The following is a 21,497-nucleotide window of genomic DNA, read 5'->3' as shown; positions in this document are numbered from 1 at the left end:
GCTTTATTCACCTTTACTTTTCTCCAAATGTTTCTGGACCATGTCAATTTTGAGCCATTATGGATTATTTAGGGCAATGTCAGTGCCATCCCCATTAAGAGCTGAGCCAATGTGGTGCCCATCTTTAAAAAGGGATCAAAGCCTTTACCAAGCAACTATAGACTTGTTAGTTTAGCTTAAAGTGGATGTAAACCCTCTCCTATACCCAGTGAAGTGACCAGCCTCAGATGATACACAGGGAAGAAACAAATCTCCCCGCATACGTTTTACTTGTATATCTGCTGTCTTCAGCTTCATATATCCTTTAGAAAGTGCACATAGTGCTACAGATTTTCTCTTCCTGTTCAGCACTGGGAGAGGATTATTGGCATACAGCCAATTGGAGGAAAGGCACACATCCTCACTCCACATTGGCAAAGGAAGAACGTAATGTGCAGAGCACTGCTGTGAATTGAGCAGCTCTCTGCCAATTTATTTATGGCAACCGCACACAACACAAATTTCAGGCTGCTTTTATCTCCAGTCTCAGAGAACTTGTCAGAAATCATCAGGCTCATAACAGAGCTATGGAACAGAGGAAACACATGGGACTCAGTGCTTTGGAGAGGGATAAGAAAAAACACTACAGGTATTTGTGCCCAGCTCAAATTTCATGGATCGGGTTTACATCCACTTTACTTTCTGTACTTGGGAAGATACTTGAAAGTTTATTAAAAAGACCAAATAGATGAGTTTGATTGAAAATTATATTTCAGGCAATAGTTGGCATGGATTCACGAAAGACCAAAGTAGTCAAACAAAATCAGTTTTTTTGAGGCAAGCATAAATCGAAGACAACGGAGTCGCTGTGGACGCAGTACACTTGTTGGATTTTGCCAAAACGTTTGACAGACAGTTCAACACATGGCAAATGTGCAAGTCTACACGCTTTAAAAATTCAGTTTGTAAATCGATCGAAAATTGGCTAACCCAAGAATGGAACTTCTGCTTTAGAGGCCCCTGGCTCCCGTTTGTTAAACTGAGCTTTTTGGGGGGGGGGGGGGGGTTGTCAGGTTCCCGATTTTGACAGGTACCTGCTCCCACTTTTGTTTCGGTCACCCCCAGCAAGAAGAAAACAGGAACAATACTGGATGCAATTTACTGCACATTAAGTTTGCTAGCATAATTAGTGTGAAATGTAAGTTCCTTGCTAAAGAACATCATTTTCTAATCAAGTTATGGGTAAAGTTCCACTTTATCAATAGCTTTCAAAGCCAAGCTGCAGTTTCTAAAGACAGCAAAAATACCATTAATTTTAACCGCTTGCCGACCAATCATGTACCTTGTACATCACTGGACTTCAAGTGGTTGTACCGGGACGATGCCTGTAGCAGCAGGCATCATTTCGGTACTTTTTTTTTTTTTTTTTTTTTTAGAGCCGATTGTCTGCTTTGTGAAAGCAATCCTAGCAGCTAACCAGCCTCTGGATTGCCTTTACAAGCAGCAGGACGTCACACCACCAGCTGATTTGAGAGCCGATCAAAGACTGGATCAGCTATGGCAACACAGAAGCGATGACCTGACATCACTTCCGGTTTACCCAGATTCATTGGTGTGTTCAAAATGCTTTTAAAGGGCAGAGGAGGGACCCCAGATATCTCCATAAGGAGTACCTGTCCCATAGGATTAAAAAAAAAAAAACAAAAAAAAACACAAACACACACAAAAAAAAAAACGCACGCGTCAGCCCCACACTGAAGCACACAGATATGGTCCCACATAAATGAGGCACCACCGCAAATGTCCGATCATGGGCAATAATACTAGCACCAGACCTCCCTTGTAAATCTAAAGTGGTAACCTGTAAAGGCTTTTAAAGCGTTGCATATGAATAGTAACATTTACACCGTTTGTTGCCATTGCCCAGGCGTGTGCAATTTTAAAGCGTGACATCTTTGGTAACCGTTTACTCTGTAACTTTTATATATGTTACAAAAAATTGGGTTATGCATTTAGCATTAAAATGTAACCGCTTCAATACTGTTCACTAAGGCTACAACTAACGATTATTTTCATAATCCATTAGTTGGCCGATTATGGTTTCAATTATTCGGATAATAGCCTTTAAAAAAAAAAAAAAAATGTTTTTGTTTTTTTTGGGCCAATTTGTTGTTGGGCAGATTACAAAACACAAATTGCCGCAAAAACACATTACATGCTTTTCTGCAGCTTCTCCATTGAAGTATATTGAACCAAAAAAAACCACTAAATCGCACCGTTTTGCCTTAAAAAGTCCTTGCCCTTTCCAAATACGCAGCAGCTGAAAAAAAAATCATGGATGTGAACGTGTCCCATAGGAAAACATGTAAATGATCTGTAGTGCGTTTCTGCAAAAAACAGAGGTGTGACCCAGGCCTGAGATGTCTGGTAACATAATGGGGTTAAAAAAACAAGAAATAAGTACAAAAAAGAGCAAATAATCGCTTAATTTTTAATGGGGTTAATTTTTTTTACTGTGGGACAGTGAAAGTAATATTTACAGTAGCGATTTGCTTTTTTGTACTATAAAGGGCTAATTTTAGTTTTTTTAATCCCATTATGTTACTGGCCGATTAATCAATTATGAAAATTGTAATCGATTAATTTCATAATTGGTTAGTTGTCAATCGTTTAGTTGTTTCGGCCCTACTGGGCACTTTCACCCCCTCCCTGTCCAAGCCAATTTTCTGCGCTGTCACACTTTGAAGGACCATGCAATGCTGTACCCAAAAAAAAAAAGTTATACAATTTGAGACACTGTATAGAGCTTTCTTTTGGTGTTAATCACCACTGGGTTTTTTTTTGCAAAAAAGTTTTCCTTAGTTTGTTAGAAAATGTTGTAAATCATTTTTCTCGTTCACCGATGTGTGCCGATGAAGCTGCACTGACGAGACAGCACTAATATGCGGCACCGACGATCAGTGCCCTGGTTATCTGTGCAGGACTCCCCGTTGATGAGGTGCCGCTGATCGGCTCTCCTCATACACTGTCAATGTGAGGTTGAATTGGACCTCTGCTGGAAGAACATTTTTACTGACCAGACCTCCATGAATTTGAATTCAGTACCCCTGAATTAGAGAAACGATCCTTTCCACATGCAGAATAATAGCACAGGTCATCACACTCCAGCTAAAATAAAGGCTCATTCCACAAGATCTTTGGCTACTTAGTGGGCCATAAGTGCAGGAGCCTTTCTGGACAACATCTTGAGAGCTACAGTATGGTCTACAAACTGTGCTTTTGTGAAGCATTACCAAGTTAATTTGTTATCCAGCCAAGACCCGACCTTCAGTTGAAAATTTTACAGGCAGTTTTTCTCTCCCTTAGGCATGATAAGGTTTCTTGTTTATCATCTTCGGTAACCATCCTGAAGACGACTTGGGAAATATTGTTACCAGCAAGTTTGTTTTTTACCCCTAAACAAGCTTCAAGCGAATGAGCATCATCGAATATAAAACTGAAGTCCTAGTCCTAAAGCTGTTCTGGTCAAGCTTCAAATCATGCCTAAAAACCTTCTATGCTGCTCTTACTCTATCCGAAATGGAAAAAGCAATTGGCTTCAGAAACACTTTAACCACTTCAGCTCCAGAAGGCTTTACCCCCCCCCCCCCCCCCCCCCTGACCAAGACCTTTTTTGCGATTCCGCACTGCGTCGCTTTAACCGACAACTGTACCTGCGACATTGTACCCAAACAGAATTTACATCTCCCCCCCCCCCCACAAATAGGGCTTTCCTTTGGTGGCATTTGATCTCCTCTGTGGTTTTTATTTTTTACGCTATAAACTAAAAAAAAAAAAAAAAAAAAATTAAAATAAAAAGCAATATTTTTTCACTTTTTGCTAGAATATACATCCCCCCTCTCCCCCCAAAAAAATAAAAATAAAGAGTCTCTTAGTTTAGGCCAATTCTACTTTTTTTTTTACCAAAAATATCGCAATAAGCATATATTGATTGGTTTGTACAAAAAAGGTATTGCATCTACAAAATAGGGGATATATTTATGGCATTTTTATTATAATTTTTTTTTATTACCAATGACAGCGATCTGCAATTTTTATCACGACTGACATTAAATCGAACACTTTTGACACATTTTTGGGACCATTGACATTTATAGAGCGATTGGTGTTATAAAAATGCACAGATTACTGTATAAATGTACCTGACAGGGAAGGGGTTAACACTAGGAAGCGATCAAGGGGTCAACTGTGTGTTCCCTCACTGTGCTCCAATTGTGTGGGGATGGGACCAACTAGGAGAGATGACAGATCGCCGTTTCTACTTTGTAGAAACACACAATCTGTCTCCTCTGACAGCACAGGGATTTGTGCGTGTGTGTGTGTACACACACAGGCTCTCGAGCACGCGGACATTGCTCAGAACTAAAAGGAGTACTAAAAAAAAAAAAAACACCTTCTGTCTTTAACCTTAATGCAGTCTATGCATTAAGATTTAAAAAAAAAAAAAAAAAAAAAAAAAAACACCTTCTGTCTTTAACCTTAATGCAGTCTATGCATTAAGATTAAAAAAAAAAAAAAAAAAAAAAAAAAACTTATGTGTGCAGCAACCTCCCCAGCACCACCTAATTACCTACCTGAGCCCCATCTCTCTTCAGCGATCTCCACAAATGTCCAAGCCATCTGGAACACTCCTCCTGATTGGCTGAGACACAGCAGCGGCACCATTGGCTCCCACGGTGTCAGTCAGCCAATCAGTGGAGATAAAAAAAAAGGCGGGACCGAGTCGGGGGTCCGTGTCTGAATGGTCTGCTCCAGGTCCCCCCCATAGCAAGCTGATGACTGTGGGGGCACTCTATAGGAGGGAGGGGCCAGGAGAAGCAAAAAGGGACCCGAGAAGATGAGGATCCAGGCTGCGCTGTGCAAATCCACTGCAACAGAGGAAGTATAAACTTGTTTGTGTTTTTTTTTAACCACTTCAGCCCCGAACCATATTGCTGGTCAATGACCGGCCCCCCTTTTGCGATTCGGCACTGCGTCGCTTTAACCACTTCCAGACCTTAGGTGTTTTTCAGATTCGGTGTTTGCAAGACTAAAACAGTTTTTTCTGCTAGAAAATTACTTAAAACCCCCAAACATTATATATATTTTTTTTCTAACACCCTGGAGAATAAAATAGTGGTCATTCCAATACTTTTTGTCACACCGTATTTGCGCAGCGGTCTTACAAGCGCACTTTTTTTGGAAAAAATTCACTTTTTTGAATTAAAAAAAATAAAACAATAAATTTGGCCCAATTTTTTTATATATTGTGAAAGATAATGTTACGCCGAGTAAAATGATGCCCAACATGTCACACTTAAAAATTGCGCCCGCTCGTGGCATGGCGTCAAACTTTTACCCTTAAAAATCTCGATAGGCGATGTTTAAAAAATTCTAGAGATTGCATTTGAGCTACAGAGTAGCTCTAGGGCTATAATTATTGCTCTCGCTCTAACGATCGCGGCGATACCTCACTTGTGTGATTTGAACACCGTTTTCATATGCTGGCGCTACTCGCGTATGCGTTCGCTTCTGCGCGCGAGCTCGTCGGGACGGGGCGCTTTAAAAAAATTTTTTTTTTGTTTTCTTATTTTATTATTTTTTACACTGAAAAAAAAAAATAGTAATTTGATCACTTTTATTCCTATTACAAGGAATGTAAACATCCCTTGTAATAGAAAAAAGCATGACAGGTCCTCTGAAATATGAGATCTGGGGTCAAAAAGACCTCAGATCTCATATTTGGGCTTAAATGCAAAAAAATTAATAAAAAATGACATTTTTTCAAATGACCAAAAAAAAAAAAATTTGTCTCTTTAAGAGGCTGGGCGGGACTGACGTTTTGACGTCACTTCCGCCCAGCCGAGCTATGGGGACGGGCGAAGGAGATTTTTCCTTCAGTCTCGTCCCCGCTCACCAGCCGACAGCACCCGATCGCCTCCGCCGCTACCGACGGCTCCGGTAAGCGGCGGAGGGCGCGGGAGAGCCCCTCTCCCGCCACCGATAACGGCGATCTCGCGGTGAATCCGCCGCGGAGACCGCCATTATCGGATTCCAGACCGCGCACACTAAAAATTGATACCTCGGTTGTGGCAGCAGCTGCTGCCGTTACCGAGATATCAATCTTTAAAAATAGGACGTACATTGTCGTGCGCAGGTCTGGAAGTGGTTAACGGACAATTGGGAGCCACGTCGTACGACCGCACAAACAAAATTGGTGTCCTTTTTTTCCCACAAATAGAGCTTTCTTTTGGTGGTATTTGATCACCTCTGCGGTTTTTATTTTTTGCGCTATAAACAAATATAGAGCGACAATTTTGAAAAAAATATTAATATTTTTTAGTTTTTGCTGTAATAAACATCCCCAAAAATATATAAAAATCCCTCAGTTTAGGCCGATACGTATTCTTCTACATTTTTTTTTTTCACGAAAAATAAGCGTTGATTGGTTTGCGCAAAAGTTATAGCGTCTACAAAACAGGGGATCGTTTTATGGCATTTTTATTAATATTTTTTTTTTTTTTTTTTACTAGTAATGGCGGCGACCAGTGATTTTTATCGGTACTGCAACCTAATGGCAGACACATCGGACACTTTTGACACATTTTTGGGACAATTGGCATTTTTATAGCGATCAGTGCTATAAAAATGCCACTGGCAGGGAAGGGGTTAACACTAGGGGGCGAGGAAGGGGTTAATTATGTTCCCTGGGTGTGTTCTAACTGAAGGGGGGGGGTGGGACTGACTGACTAGGGGAAATGACTGATCGCGGTTCATACATTGTATGAACAGACGATCCGTCACTTCTCCCCCTGACAGGACCGGGAGCTGGGTGTTTACACACACACACACACACACACACACACACACACACACACACACACACACACACACACACACACACACACACACACACACACACACACACACACACACACACACACACACACACACACACACACACACACACACACACACACACACACACACACACACACACACACACACACACACCTCCCGGTCCTCGCTCTGTAACGAGCGATCGCGGGTGCCCGGCGGTGATCACGCGCGTCGGCACCAGGGGCGTGCGGGCAGCACGCGAATGCCCCTATTGGCTGAAATGCGAGATGACGTAATATTACGTGATCTCGTGCAGCTGAGCCGACCTGCCGCCGTATAACTGCGGCGGCGGCTGGTCGGCTAGTGGTTAAAACAACGACTTTACAATCACTTTAGGTCTCCATACTGGCCAAAATGCCCTCTGGAGTACAACCTGAGCGTGGATGTGCAAAAGGAGCTCTAAAGTGGAGCTGAAGGTTAAATGCTCCAATGAAAAATGCCAAGACCCCCCCAGGACAAGTGGCCATACCAACAAATACTAGGAAGTATATTTATCAAGCAATGAATCTGGCATACAACAATTGGGCCCCATTCGCACTTAAAATATGAATGGAGCCATTTGCAACTACCTGCAGGGATCCCTGCAAAACAGGTGCAGACAGGAAGCCCCATTCAAAGCAATGCCGGGCTGGCCATGCCTGCAGCTATCTGTGGGGGTTCACATGCAACCATGTGGAGATTACCTGCAGATGATCGGCCCTGCATGCAGTCTGTCTCTGCTGTCAGGCTCGCATTTCTCTGAATGAGGTTTCCCATCTGCACCTAGTTGCAGAGATCCCCACTGAGTGTCCTGTGGACAATCGCAAGCTGCCCCATTTGAAAGTGTGAATGGAGCCTTACAGCAGATGAATCTTCCTAGTGCCAGTGTTTTAAATGACAGTGATTGATTCACCACCTGCAAATGGTCAATAAAAGACAAACACAACTTTATAAACTTGCCCCTACGGGTTAGAAGAATGAACACTACAGAACAACATTGATAACTGAAATACATCACAGGTGATATCATTTGCTGCTCAGTGATTGCAGTATTCTAGTCTGCATCTCCCCAAGGTAATACATAAAACCTGGATCTTTTCAAAATCAGAAAGTTTGTTTGTTATCCGATGATGCAACCATTGATTTTCTAAATTCGACATATTCCGGAATATTCGTTTCTGCCTAGGTTCACACTGCTGCGAATTCAAATTCGCGGTAAAATGCGATTTCGGGGCCGCGATTTTGCCGCGATTTCGGCCGCAATTTAATGTAAATCGCGGCCCGAAATCGCAAAAAGTAGTACAGGAACTACTTTTTGAAATCGCAAATGCGGCGTCGCACTGATTAGGACAGTGCCATTGCCGACAATTGCCACCGATTTGAGATGCGATTTGACATGTCAAATCGCATCTCAAATCGTTCCAAATCGTAACCAGTGTGAACCAGGGCTCTCTCCGGTAATATTCTTTTCTTGCACATGCGCATTTTATTCTCCATTACATTTCGTATTTTCGTATAACAAATGTTGAATAGCATGGATTATCCGATCGTGTGTACACAAGTCCGGCGGAAAAAAAAAATCCAAAGTACAAACACGCATGCTCAGAATCATTGCGAACCATAAGACAACATTAGCAGAAAATGCCCAAAGGGTGGCGCTAAAGAGCTGAAAAAACATGTTTCGTGCTTGTTGGACGACAATTCTTTGCCGTTTGTTTCACGGCCAACGCCCATCGGACAAAAGTCCTACGCTATGTCCGCAGAAAATCCGATTGTGTGTACGAGGCTTAAGATAGGAAGTGTGTTACTGACGATGCAAGTTGAGCAGCACACTACAAAATAGGAGGCAACATAGCCATGAAGGTTGGTGCTTAGTAGATCACGCATTATACAACCGAACAGACTATATACAGTGCATCCGGAAGGTATTCACAGCGCTTCACTTTTTCCAATTTTTTTTATGTTACAGTCTTATTCCAAAATGGATTAAATTCATTATTATACAAACAATAATACCCCATAATAACATGAAAGAAGTTTGAAATCTTTGCAAATGTATTTAAAGTGGAGGTTCACCCAAAAACTCAATTTTTAACATTAGATTGAGGCTCATTTTGTCAAGGGGAATCGGGTGTTTTTTTTTAAATCGAAGCAGTACTTACCGTTTTAGAGAGCGATCTTCTCCGCCGCTTCCGGGTATGGGCTGCGGGACTGGGCGTTCCTATTTGATTGACAGGCTTCCGACGGTCGCATACATCGCGTCATGATTTTCCGAAAGTAGCCGAACGTCGGTGCGCAGGCGCCGTATAGAGCCGCACCGACGTTCGGCTACTCGTGACGCGATGTATGCGACCGTCGGAAGCCTGTCAATCAAATAGGAACGCCCAGTCCCGCAGCCCATACCCGGAAGCGGCAGAGAAGATCTCTCTCTAAAACGGTAAGTACTGCTTCGATTTTAAAAAAATCACCCGATTCCCCTTCACAAAATGAGCATCAATCTAATGTTAAAAATTGTTTTTCGGGTGAACTCCCACTTTAAAAAACACAAAAAAATTAGCTTGGGTGCATCCGTTTCCACTCATCCTCCAAAATTGAATGCTCTGCAGACAGAGATCTGAAAATGGCTGTGCACCAACGCTCCCAACCAACCTGATGAAGCTTGAGAGATCCTGAAAGAAAAAATGGGAAAAAAAACTACCCAAAAATAGGTGTGCTAAGCTTGTAGCATCATACTCAAAAAGACTTAAGGCTCTAAGGCTGCATTCACATCTATGCGACAGCGGCGTACGGCGTATTTTGCCGCGAGTGTTTTTGTTTTTTTTTAGATTCTTCCCATTGCTGTCAATGGGCGAACGCCAATGCCGCCTGAAAAAAAGGGTCCGGGACTTTTTTTCAGGCTACAGGCGTTCGGCGTCTATGAGATGTGAACCATCTCCATAGACAGCAATGGGAATTTTCCCCTCTAGCGGCACAAGCGTCCGGCGTTTTGTCGCATAGATGTGAATGGAGCCTAAATTGGTGCCAAAAGGGTTTCAACAAAGTATTGAGCAAAGGCTGTGAATATTTATGTACATGCGATTTGTTTTCCTTTTTTATTTTTAAAACATTTGCAAAGATTTCAAACAAACTTCTTTCACATTGTTATTGTGGGGTATTGTTTGTAGAATTTGGAGGGAAAATAATAAATATAATCCATTTTGGAATAAGGCTGTAACATAACGAAATGTGGAAAAAGTGAAGAGATGCGAATACTTTCCGGATGCACTGTAGTTATAGTGGCGCTGCATACTATGAAGTGGGAGGTGCGGTACAATATAATAATGGACGACAAGCACATTGTGATCGTTGAGGTGATGCACCTGTAATGGGGCATGCTTTCCATATGATAAATTATCACTGAACACACACTGTATATTACTGATGGTTGGGCCGTATAACATAAATCAGGGAGTTGTGCTATATACCAGTGATAGGTGTGAGGCATACCACAGGGGCTTTGTCACACAAGCGTTGAATTTCAAACCAGCCTTTAGCGCACATCAGCACACCTATAGTATTAAATCAGCTTTTGGACACAAACACCAGGCCAAAATAACCATTCGGGGAAGTAAAAGCCTACAGTTGAGCCACGTTTTTAACCACCCCTCAACTGTTATCTTTAACTGGAAGCTCAGCAGCTGGGTATGTAAACAAGGCATAGCCGTGAGGTTTTATTTTGCGGCAGGTATTATACTCCTTGTCACATTTGGCAGGCACTGCCGGCTGCCAAGTACAACCGATTCAAAGTTATCGGCGCTGCACTACAAATCGCCCCACAGTATGGGGTTAAAACAGATCATCTGTCAAATGCTTTCTGAAGAGCAATCTAAACACAGATCGCCCTTCAGGAGAGCACCACAAGTAGAAGCCCCCTTTCACACTGGGGTCGCAGCCGCATTAGCGCAGCTCATTTAAGTGGTGCTTTAACGCTGTTTAAATTTACGCTTTTCGGATGCTAGCAGGTCGCCTTTAACACCAAAAAAGGGGTTAAAGAGACCTGTATTGTATCGCTTTTCAAAGCACTGCCCATTCATTTCAATGGCCAGAGCGTTTTTGGAAGCGCTACCAAACCACCCCAAAGATGCTGCTTGCAGGACTTTTCCCAACGTCTCGCAAGCGCACCGCCCTAGTGTGAAAAAAAAAACAAAAAAAAAAACACTGAAATGAATGGGAGGCGGTTTTCAGGCAAAATTTAGAGGCTATATCTACCACTAAAATGCCTTAAAACCACCTTAGTGTGAAAGGGGTCTAAATGAGCCCAGACTCCTTAGGCAGCATTACTTTTGCCTTGCTACATGAGGCAACACTTGGACCCCTTTCACACTGGGGTGTTTTTCAGGCGCTTTTTGGCTAGCGTCTGTAAAGCGCCTGAAAAACGCCTCCCCTGCAGCCCCAGTGTGAGAGTCTGAGTGCTTTCACACTGGAGCGGTGCGCTTGCAGGACGTTAGAAAAAGTCCTGCAAGCAGCATCTTTGGGGCGGTTTTGGAGCAGTGTATACATCGCTCCTCCATCGCCCCTGCCCGCAGCGCCTGAAAAAACGATTCAGCAGCACCGCTTTTCGGGCGCATTCAACCCTTTCTTTGGCCGCTAGCGGGGGTTAAAAGCTTCCCGCTAGTGGCTGAAAAGCACTGCTAAAACAAGCAGTGCATTACCGCTAGCGCTCGGCGTGACCCGGTGTGAAAGGCTCTAAGGCTGGGGTGTGTAAACTTCGATCCACTACTTAACAATTCTGTGTGCCGTTTATAGACGGTCAGGAAGCAGTACAAAATATAACCAAAACACCTATTTGCAATATTGGTTTGAAAGAGCCCTTGTATAAGAGGCAATATACTATAGACTAACAATGTTTAAGCAATATACTAGGATCTAGGAGGGGGGCATGTACCTTTACCCATGTGTGCCTGCCCTATAATGTATTACTGAACACACAATGTATAATGATCCTGTGATTCAGGAGGTTCTCTCAAATACCAGTAACTGTGGGGGGTCAGTGTTCTCTGCATTGGGTGATCATGGTGTAACGTGCACCGTTGTACTGGGCTCTGTATATTATGTGTGTTGGGCATTCAGTGTATATATTGTGGATTGGTCACACATCATATATTCTCTGTATGATGGGCGCTTAGTGTATATGCTGTATACTGGGTGATCAGTTTACAGTTGTGCTTAAAAGTTTACATACCCTGGCAGAATTTATGATTTCTTGGTCATTTTTCAGAGAACAGCAATGATAACACAAAAACTTTTTTCACTAATGGTTGGTGTTTGGCTAAAGCCATTTATCAATCAACTGTTTTTTTTTCCTTTTTTAAATTATAAAACGACAACAGAAACTACCGAACTGACCCTGATCAAAAGTTTACATACCCTGGTGATTTTGGCCTGATAACATGCGCACAAGTTGACAAAAAGGAGTTTGAATGGCTATTAAAAAGGTAACCATCCTTACCTGTGATCTGTTTGCTTGTAGTATGTGTATATATATATATATATATATATATATATATATATATATATATATATATATATATAAATATAAAGGTCAATGAGTTTCTGTACTCTTGACAGACCCTTGCGTCTTTCATCCAGTACTGCGCTGACATTTCTGGATTCAGAGTCATTGAGAAAGCACAAGAATTGTCAAAGGATCTGCGGGAAAAGGTAGTTGAACTGTATAAAACAGGAAAAAGGGATATAAAAAGATATCCAAGGAATTAGAAATGCCAAATCAGCAGTGTTCAAACTCTAATCAAGAAGTGGTAAATGAGGGGCTCTATTGAAACCAAACCATGGTCAGGTAGACCAACTAAAATTTCAGCCGCAACTGCCAGGAAAATTGTTTGGGATGCAAAGAAAAACCCACAACTTCAGCTGAAATACAAGACTCTCTGAAAACATGTGGTGTGGCCGTTTCAAGATGCACAATAAGGGAGCACTTGAAGAAAGATTGGCTGCATGGTCGAGTTGCCAGAAGAAAGCCATTACTATGCAAATGCCACAAAGTATCCCACTTACAATATGCCAAACAGCATAGAGACAAGCCTCAAACCTTCTGGCACAAAGTCATTTGGAGTTATGAGCCCAAAACTGAGCTTTTGGTTACAACCATAAACGCTTAATTTGGAGAGGAGTCAACAAGGCCTATGATGAAAGGTACACCATTCCTACTGGTAAACACGAAGGTGGATTTGCTGAGTTTTTGGGATGCGTGAGCTACAAAAGGCACAGGAAATTTGGTAAAAATTGATGGCAAGATGAATGCAGTATGTTATCAAAAAATACTGGAGGAATATTTGCATTCATCAGCCAGGAAGCTGCGCATGGGACCTACTTGGACATTCCAACATGACAATGATCCAAAACACAAGGCCCAGTCGACCTGTCATTGGCTACAGCAGAATAAAGTGAAGATTCTGGAGTGGCCATCTCAATCTACTGACCTCAATATCATTGAGACACTCTGGGGAGATCTCAAAACATGCAGTTCATGCAAGACAGCCCAAGAATTTACAGGAACTGGAGGCTTTTTGCCAAGAGGAATGGGCAGCTTTACCATCTGAGACGATAAAGAGCCTCATCCACAAATACCACAAAAGACTTTAAGTTGTCATTGATGTTAAAGGGGGCAATACACTGCATTAAGAACTGGGGTATGTAAACTTGTGATCAGGATCATTTCGGTAGTTTCTGTTGTCGTCATGATTTAAAAAGAGTAAACACAGTTGTGTGATAATAAATGGCTTCAGCCAAACACTAACTATGAGTGAAAGAAACGTTTGTGCATTATTCATATTCTCTGAAAAATGGCCAATAAATCATAAATTCTGCCAGGGTATGTAAACTTATGAGCACAACTGTATACTGCTCGCTCAGTGTACATCCTCTGTACGTTGGATGCTCAGTGTATATCCTCTGTACGTTGGATGCTCAGTGTATATCCTCTGTACGTTGGATGCTCAGTGTATATCCTCTGTACGTTGGATGCTCAGTGTACATTGTCTTGTTGGATGCTCAGTGTATATTCTCTGTATGTTGGATGCTCAGTTTATATTCTCTGTATTGATATAAACCCTTGTACGTGGATGTCACGATATCTGCTCTCAAGCCAATTAATCGCCAAGGTTCAAACACCACTACATCAAGGATGGTGATAGCATCTCGAACCAATATGTAAAAGTGATGGTTTTGCCCTCTGAGAGGGATGCAAGTCCTTAACTGACCATACTTGGACGTACAGTCATATATCAGGTGGGAGCACAAGTCACGGATTTGCTTTGAACACCATTTGGTGGAAGTATTCAGGAACCGCTTAAGGAGTTATACAACTTTTAATGGACTATGTTTTCCACTTCAGTTTATGCGATTTAATGGTATAAAAAGGGAGCACGATATAGAACACTGCTTTTGGATATGTAATTGGCAATTTAGTTTTATATACACTGGTTTAATGCGTTTGTGATTATAGTAAAGCAAGGCACAGATTCCTTTTAATATATTCTCTCTATTGGGTGCTCAGCGTGTATTCTGTATATTGGGCGTTCAGTGTATATTCTGTATATTAGGTGCACAGTGTATTCTGTATATCGGAGAGCTCAGTGTACTTCCTCTGTTTATTGGGTGCTCGGTGTATATTCTGTATATTGAGCGCTTAGTGCATTCTGTATATTGGGTGCTCTGTATAGTGGGTGCCCAGTGCATTCTGTATATTGGGTGCCCAGTGTATATCCTCTGTATATCGGGTGCCCAGTATATAGTCTGTACATTGGGTGCTCAGCATATAGTCTGTACATTGGGTGCTCAGCATATAGTCTGTACATTGGGTGCTCAGCATATAGTCTGTACATTGGGTGCTCAGCATATAGTCTGTACATTGGGTGCTCAGCATATAGTCTGTACATTGGGTGCTCAGCATATAGTCTGTACATTGGGTGCTCAGCATATAGTCTGTACATTGGGTGCTCAGCATATAGTCTGTACATTGGGTGCTCAGCATATAGTCTGTACATTGGGTGCTCAGCATATAGTCTGTACATTGGGTGCTCAGCATATATTCTGTACATTGGGTGCTCAGTACATATTCTGTGTATTGGGTGCCCAGTGTATATTGGGTGCTCAGTATATGTTCTGTATATTGGGTGCTCAGTGTTAGTTCCTCTGTATATTGGGTGCCCAGGGTAAATGCTGTATAATGCATGGTCAGTATACATTCTGTATATTGGAAGCCCAATGTGTTCTGTATGATGAAGGGTAAGTATATACTCTGTATATTGGGTGCTCAGTATATATTCTGTATATTGGATGCTCGGTGTATATTGGGTATAGTCTCTATATATTGGATGCTCGGTGTATATTGGGTATAGTCTCTGTATATTGGATGCTCGGTGTATATTGGGTACAGTCTCTGTATATTGGATGCTCAGTGTGTATTGGGTACAGTCTCTGTATATTGGATGCTCAGTGTGTATTGGGTATAGTCTGTATATTGGATGCTCGGTGTATATTGGGTATAGTCTCTGTATATTGGATGCTCGGTGTATATTGGGTATAGTCTCTGTATATTGGATGCTCAGTGTATATTGGGTATAGTCTCTGTATATTGGATGCTCGGTGTGTATTGGGTATAGTCTCTGTATATTGGATGCTCAGTGTATATTGGATATAGTCTCTGTATATTGGATGCTCGGTGTATATTGGGTATAGTCTCTGTATATTGGATGCTCAGTGTGTATAGGGTATAGTCTCTGTATATTGGATGCTCGGTGTGTATTGGGTATAGTCTCTGTATATTGGATGCTCGGTGTGTATTGGGTATAGTCTCTGTATATTGGATGGGTATAGTCTCTGTATATTGGATGCTCGGTGTATATTGGGTACAGTCTCTGTATATTGGATGCTCAGTGTGTATTGGGTACAGTCTCTGTATATTGGATGCTCAGTGTGTATTGGGTATAGTCTGTATATTGGATGCTCGGTGTATATTGGGTATAGTCTCTGTATATTGGATGCTCAGTGTATATTGGGTATAGTCTCTGTATATTGGATGCTCTGTGTATATTGGGTATAGTCTCTGTATATTGGATGCTCTGTGTATATTGGGTATAGTCTCTGTATATTGGATGCTCGGTGTATATTGGGTATAGTCTCTGTATATTGGATGCTCGGTGTATATTGGGTATAGTCTCTGTATATTGGATGCTCGGTGTATATTGGGTATAGTCTCTGTATATTGGATGCTCGGTGTGTATTGGGTATAGTCTCTGTATATTGGATGCTCAGTGTATATTGGGTATAGTCTCTGTATATTGGATGCTCGGTGTATATTGGGTATAGTCTCTGTATATTGGATGCTCAGTGTATATTGGGTATAGTCTCTGTATATTGGATGCTCGGTGTGTATTGGGTATAGTCTCTGTATATTGGGTATAGTCTCTGTATATTGGATGCTCAGTGTGTATTGGGTATAGTCTCTGTATATTGGATGCTCGGTGTGTATTGGGTATAGTCTCTGTATATTGGATGCTCGGTGTATATTGGGTATAGTCTCTGTATATTGGATGCTCAGTGTATATTGGGTATAGTCTCTGTATATTGGGTATAGTCTCTGTATATTGGATGCTCGGTGTATATTGGATGCTCGGTGTGTATTGGGTATAGTCTCTGTATATTGGATGCTCGGTGTGTATTGGGTATAGTCTCTGTATATTGGATGCTCAGTGTATATTGGGTATAGTCTCTGTATATTGGATGCTCGGTGTGTATTGGGTATAGTCTCTGTATATTGGATGCTCAGTGTGTATAGGGTATAGTCTCTGTATATTGGATGCTCAGTGTGTATTGGGTATAGTCTCTGTATATTGGATGCTCGGTGTGTATTGGGTATAGTCTCTGTATATTGGATGCTCAGTGTGTATTGGGTATAGTCTCTGTATATTGGATGCTCGGTGTGTATTGGGTATAGTCTCTGTATATTGGATGCTCGGTGTGTATTGGGTATAGTCTCTGTATATTGGATGCTCGGTGTGTATTGGGTATAGTCTCTGTATATTGGATGCTCGGTGTGTATTGGGTATAGTCTCTGTATATTGGATGCTCGGTGTGTATTGGGTATAGTCTCTGTATATTGGATGCTCAGTGTGTATTGGGTATAGTCTCTGTATATTGGATGCTCGGTGTGTATTGGGTATAGTCTCTGTATATTGGGTATAGTCTCTGTATATTGGATGCTCGGTGTGTATTGGGTATAGTCTCTGTATATTGGATGCTCGGTGTGTATTGGGTATAGTCTCTGTATATTGGATGCTCGGTGTGTATTGGGTATAGTCTCTGTATATTGGATGCTCGGTGTGTATTGGGTATAGTCTCTGTATATTGGATGCTCGGTGTGTATTGGGTATAGTCTCTGTATATTGGATGCTCGGTGTGTATTGGGTATAGTCTCTGTATATTGGATGCTCGGTGTGTATTGGGTATAGTCTCTGTATATTGGGTATAGTCTCTGTATATTGGATGCTCGGTGTGTATTGGGTATAGTCTCTGTATATTGGATGCTCGGTGTGTATTGGGTATAGTCTCTGTATATTGGATGCTCGGTGTGTATTGGGTATAGTCTCTGTATATTGGATGCTCAGTGTGTATTGGGTATAGTCTCTGTATATTGGATGCTCGGTGTATATTGGGTATAGTCTCTGTATATTGGATGCTCGGTGTATATTGGGTATAGTCTCTGTATATTGGATGCTCGGTGTGTATTGGGTATAGTCTCTGTATATTGGGTATAGTCTCTGTATATTGGATGCTCGGTGTGTATTGGGTATAGTCTCTGTATATTGGATGCTCAGTGTATATTGGGTATAGTCTCTGTATATTGGATTCTCGGTGTGCATTGGGTATAGTCTCTGTATATTGGATGGGTATAGTCTCTGTATGTGGGGAGGACTCTGTAGAGCACACATCAGGACCATGATGGTCCCCGGCCTCCTCCTCCTCCCCCCGGTACAGCCCCGGCTCTCCTGACTCTACAATGTGACAGCTGACAGAGTGCCCTCACCGGAGATACTGCGCACACAGCAGGCTCATCCTCCTCCGGGGCTCTCTCAGTCCGTCTATATCCGCGCGGCTTCAATTTCTCGGCGCTCGTGACTCGGCCATCTTCTCCGGGCCCCCACCGCCTGTGAGCTTGGGGCCCCGGGCCTGCAACCCCCCCGTCCCCCTGACAACCAACCCCCCGGAGAGTCCCACTGAACGCTTTCCCCTCCGGAAATAGCTCTGCGAACGGTACTTCCGGCCTGTGCGTCCGCTATATCCCTCCGGCTGAAGCTTAGCAAGCGCACTCTGTAGCCACGCCTTCCTACCTGAGCGCGCTTGCGTAGATCGCTCGGCCAAGAGCGTGACGTCAGGACAGGGTAGGCGGCAAGGTAGAGAGGAAGAGATGATTCGGTTCCTATAGTAACCGGACCTCTACTGCTGAGCGGTCACCAAGGCAACGGTGTGCGACGGCGCTGGGCCTGCTTAGTGCGTCAGCGGCTGCCCTGTGTCGACCGTGAGGTTGCTCTTGTTTATGTGAATGTTGGTTCAAAGCAAGACCTCGGTGTAATAGCTGTGAGGATATATGACCATTCTATAACATTGCATTTATTTTTAGCCTATTTATAAAACTTTGTTTGAATAGGAAACTTGTGAGGAAAATGAACTCCTGTAGGCCCCAATGTACACTGTGGTCAGATATTGCATGGCATCTTGTGTGAAGAGCACCTGTCCTTCCTACACAAGAGTCTCCTACAATACAGCTGTGGGTCTTAAAACGTTTGTTACCCCTAATTTTTTTTGACCCTGTTCCTTTAAAGCATGTGTAGCGGCCTGCTACTTTCTAGCCGGCGCTGCTTTAAATTTAGAGGGTAGTCTGAGAGTTAGTTGACTCAGACCATATGCTTTTTTCCAAATTTGGGCCTCTGTTCCAGCCATGGCTGTACTGTGAGTAACCACTATTGTTGTCTGGGGTGCCGTCACCACCCCAGGCCAAGGGAGACAGACGCCATTGGACCGTCGTCGATCCTGGGTCTGTCGTCCCACCACCCCCCCGTGAGTGGCCCTCCTGGCCGGGGGTGCTTGTTCAAGTATTCCTGGCTCTGGGACCACATTGGTCCAGGGTTGTGATCTACTAAGTAGGCCCGGTAGTCAGGCTGGGTCTACGTTTGCAGAGTGGTCCTGTGGAGGGAGGAAGCCACTCGATGAAGAACCTATCTTGGAGAGCCCAAAGGCTGGTATCAGGAGAGGCCATGAACTTCATCGAAGGACACACCATTTCTGAAAGATGGTTCTAAGTTCACAAGAAGTTAATCGGGAGAGATTCGGGTGCTGAATCCTGTGTTGAGAGGATTTTGGACCGAACATACCTCCATCTTTGGGAAGGTCTGTGGAAAAGACTTTACCAAATTTTCTATGCGCCACCTCGGCTGCTAGGCTAGCGAGAGAGGCCTATCTGGGTGAGCAATACCTGCTCTGGCTAGAGTGGCGACGAAAGCTGTGTTGCTGGAAGCAGGAGTGTTTCCGGACACCTGAACCTATTACCTGTTACCCTTCCACCTCTTCAACTACTTATTTTATTCTTTTAATTATTCAGCAAATAAATCAAAGAAAAAGAAGTCTGAGTGTGGACATTGAACTTTTTCTCAACTCTCACCTGATACCCTAGACGGCGAGGAAATAGAGGTAACATGCCTCCCAAAACAATCCAGCAGCTCCTCCGGGGGTAGTGCTACACGTGCGGGCTCGTCAGGGATTGGCTGTTACCTCTCGCAAGGAAACAAGAGTTTATTTCGCCATTGAGAGTCTGAATTTGTCGAGGTGTTGGACTGTGCTCGCAAAGAAGGGGTTAAGGTCAGGTTGCTTGGCTAAAGGCGATGGCTGCATGTGCAATGGAGCGACGTGCCAAGAAAATAACTAAAAGTGGGAGGAGTTACCCACCCCTGCGTGTGACGTGAGTGTGTCTGGCGCAAAAAAACGTGTAGATTGCCCGATCGTGGAGAGAGGATCGTGTGCAGTTATGTCGCTGTATCCAACGCCATCGGAGAGACTGAGGTCTGCGATGTCTTTGGCTGAAGTCGGTACGAGTCCTGCGCCAACCGGAGCTTCGTTGACACACACAGGGATTCGGATGAAGCCGCGGGGTGTTTCATGCTTTACACAAGTGGCAACGTGGAGGCACTTGGTGTGTCCTGCCCAAGGTGTGAGGGGCTGGCAGTCCAGATTCAACCCTTCGGCCGATGCAGACAGTGTGGAGAATAACTTTTCGAAGTGGACCAGCCTACTGAGTCGCCCCGTGCCTATTGGGTGGACTGGATCACAGGGGCCGTTACTGTGGAGGAAGCTACTCCCTGGCCTGCTACGGCTACTACTTCAGCCACTACGCCTGCTGTGTCCGCTACAGTAAGTGACCTTGCTACAAGTGATGGAAATGTTTCCGAGTCACCTGGGAATGCTGCTACAGAAACCATTTGTATGGCGGTTGTACCTGCCCGGCCCGCTGGAAAGAAAGTGGGCTACGTGAAGGCCTCCCACGGCCGTGATTGAGGCCTACCCCAGCGTATACCGGGACCAGACTCTGAGGAGAATGTTGCTCTCGTAGAGGCCATGACGGGAACTGGTAAGCAGAATGGGGACAATGTGAATAAAGTCGTGCGTACCTGCCTGCCCGCAGAGGAGTATGCAGACTCCGAATTAGATTAATCTTCTGATGCGGGGGATGATCATTGGTTTGAGCCAGAGTTTCCTGAGCTGACATGGGGTAAAGGATTCCGTGCTGCCACTACCCGCAATTCAGGGAGATGCTCACCCATGGACTCTGTGTATACAACGCAGCGGGCAGAGATCTAGAGTGTAAATTGGGAAGTTGTCTTTGACACAGTTGTTGTTACTGGAGGGAAGGATATGCCTCCAACCATGACACCTACCTTAAAAAGATCACCGGAGGCCTGTATGATGCCAGGACTGGGACACTCCCGCACACTGCCCAAACTTGTCTGCTTGCAAAGAATTTTTATGAAAAGGGTAGCACTTGATTATGGGTGGGAGTTCCCCTATGTGCCCGAGGCCACTATGAAGGAGATTGAGGAGAACCGTGAAAAATGGTACCAAGAAGCTATCTGGGACTACCTTAAAGTGCCAAATCCGTCACGGGATTTCACGTTGTCGTTCATTTTGACCCACCGTTTGGAAGGTTGTCGGCAGTCCTGGAGCTATGGCCGGCACATCTATGCTGATGGGGTGGTTGTTCAACAGCCTGGAAAGGATGACTGGGTCTTCTCGATTACCACCCTTGATAACCAGGGAAAAACCCTTACCTTGCCTGATCCCAGGTTCTATATGTAGGACAAAGAAGGAGAACCGGCAGAACTTGCTCGCAGGGTTTGTTTTCTTTTCCCCTTTTCAAGAATTCCATGAGGAACTATACTTCCTTGCTGTTGCTGAAGATGTGTTTGACTTTGGGTGGAAAGAACCTAGTCAGTTTAGATTGGGGCCCATGAGGACTTTGTGGTCAAGAAGTATGTTCGTTGGCAGAAAGT

General features: G+C 43.5%; 1 protein-coding gene across 7 annotated transcripts in view; it reads right to left on the bottom strand.

Annotated features, from left to right (window-relative positions):
- The window catches only part of SMG7 (SMG7 nonsense mediated mRNA decay factor), a 92,623-nt gene extending 74,467 nt beyond the window's left edge, over positions 1–18,156 (bottom strand). For 6 of the 7 annotated variants that reach the window (XM_040360323.1, XM_040360324.1, XM_040360326.1 and 3 more), the window contains exon 1: positions 17,984–18,156. In XM_040360323.1, coding sequence (XP_040216257.1) covers positions 17,984–18,012 — 29 coding nt within the window. In that variant the 5' untranslated portion in view covers positions 18,013–18,156. The remainder of the gene's footprint in view (positions 1–17,983) is intronic. The other variant, XM_040360329.1, reaches the window with a different exon arrangement.
- Between the last annotated feature and the right edge of the window lie 3,341 nt (positions 18,157–21,497).

This window comes from Rana temporaria, chromosome 7 (assembly GCF_905171775.1).
Source record: "Rana temporaria chromosome 7, aRanTem1.1, whole genome shotgun sequence".
NCBI classification, from domain to species: domain Eukaryota; kingdom Metazoa; phylum Chordata; class Amphibia; order Anura; family Ranidae; genus Rana; species Rana temporaria.
The sequence above is the reverse complement of the archived record's forward strand: the minus strand, read 5'-3'. Positions and strand labels throughout refer to the sequence as shown.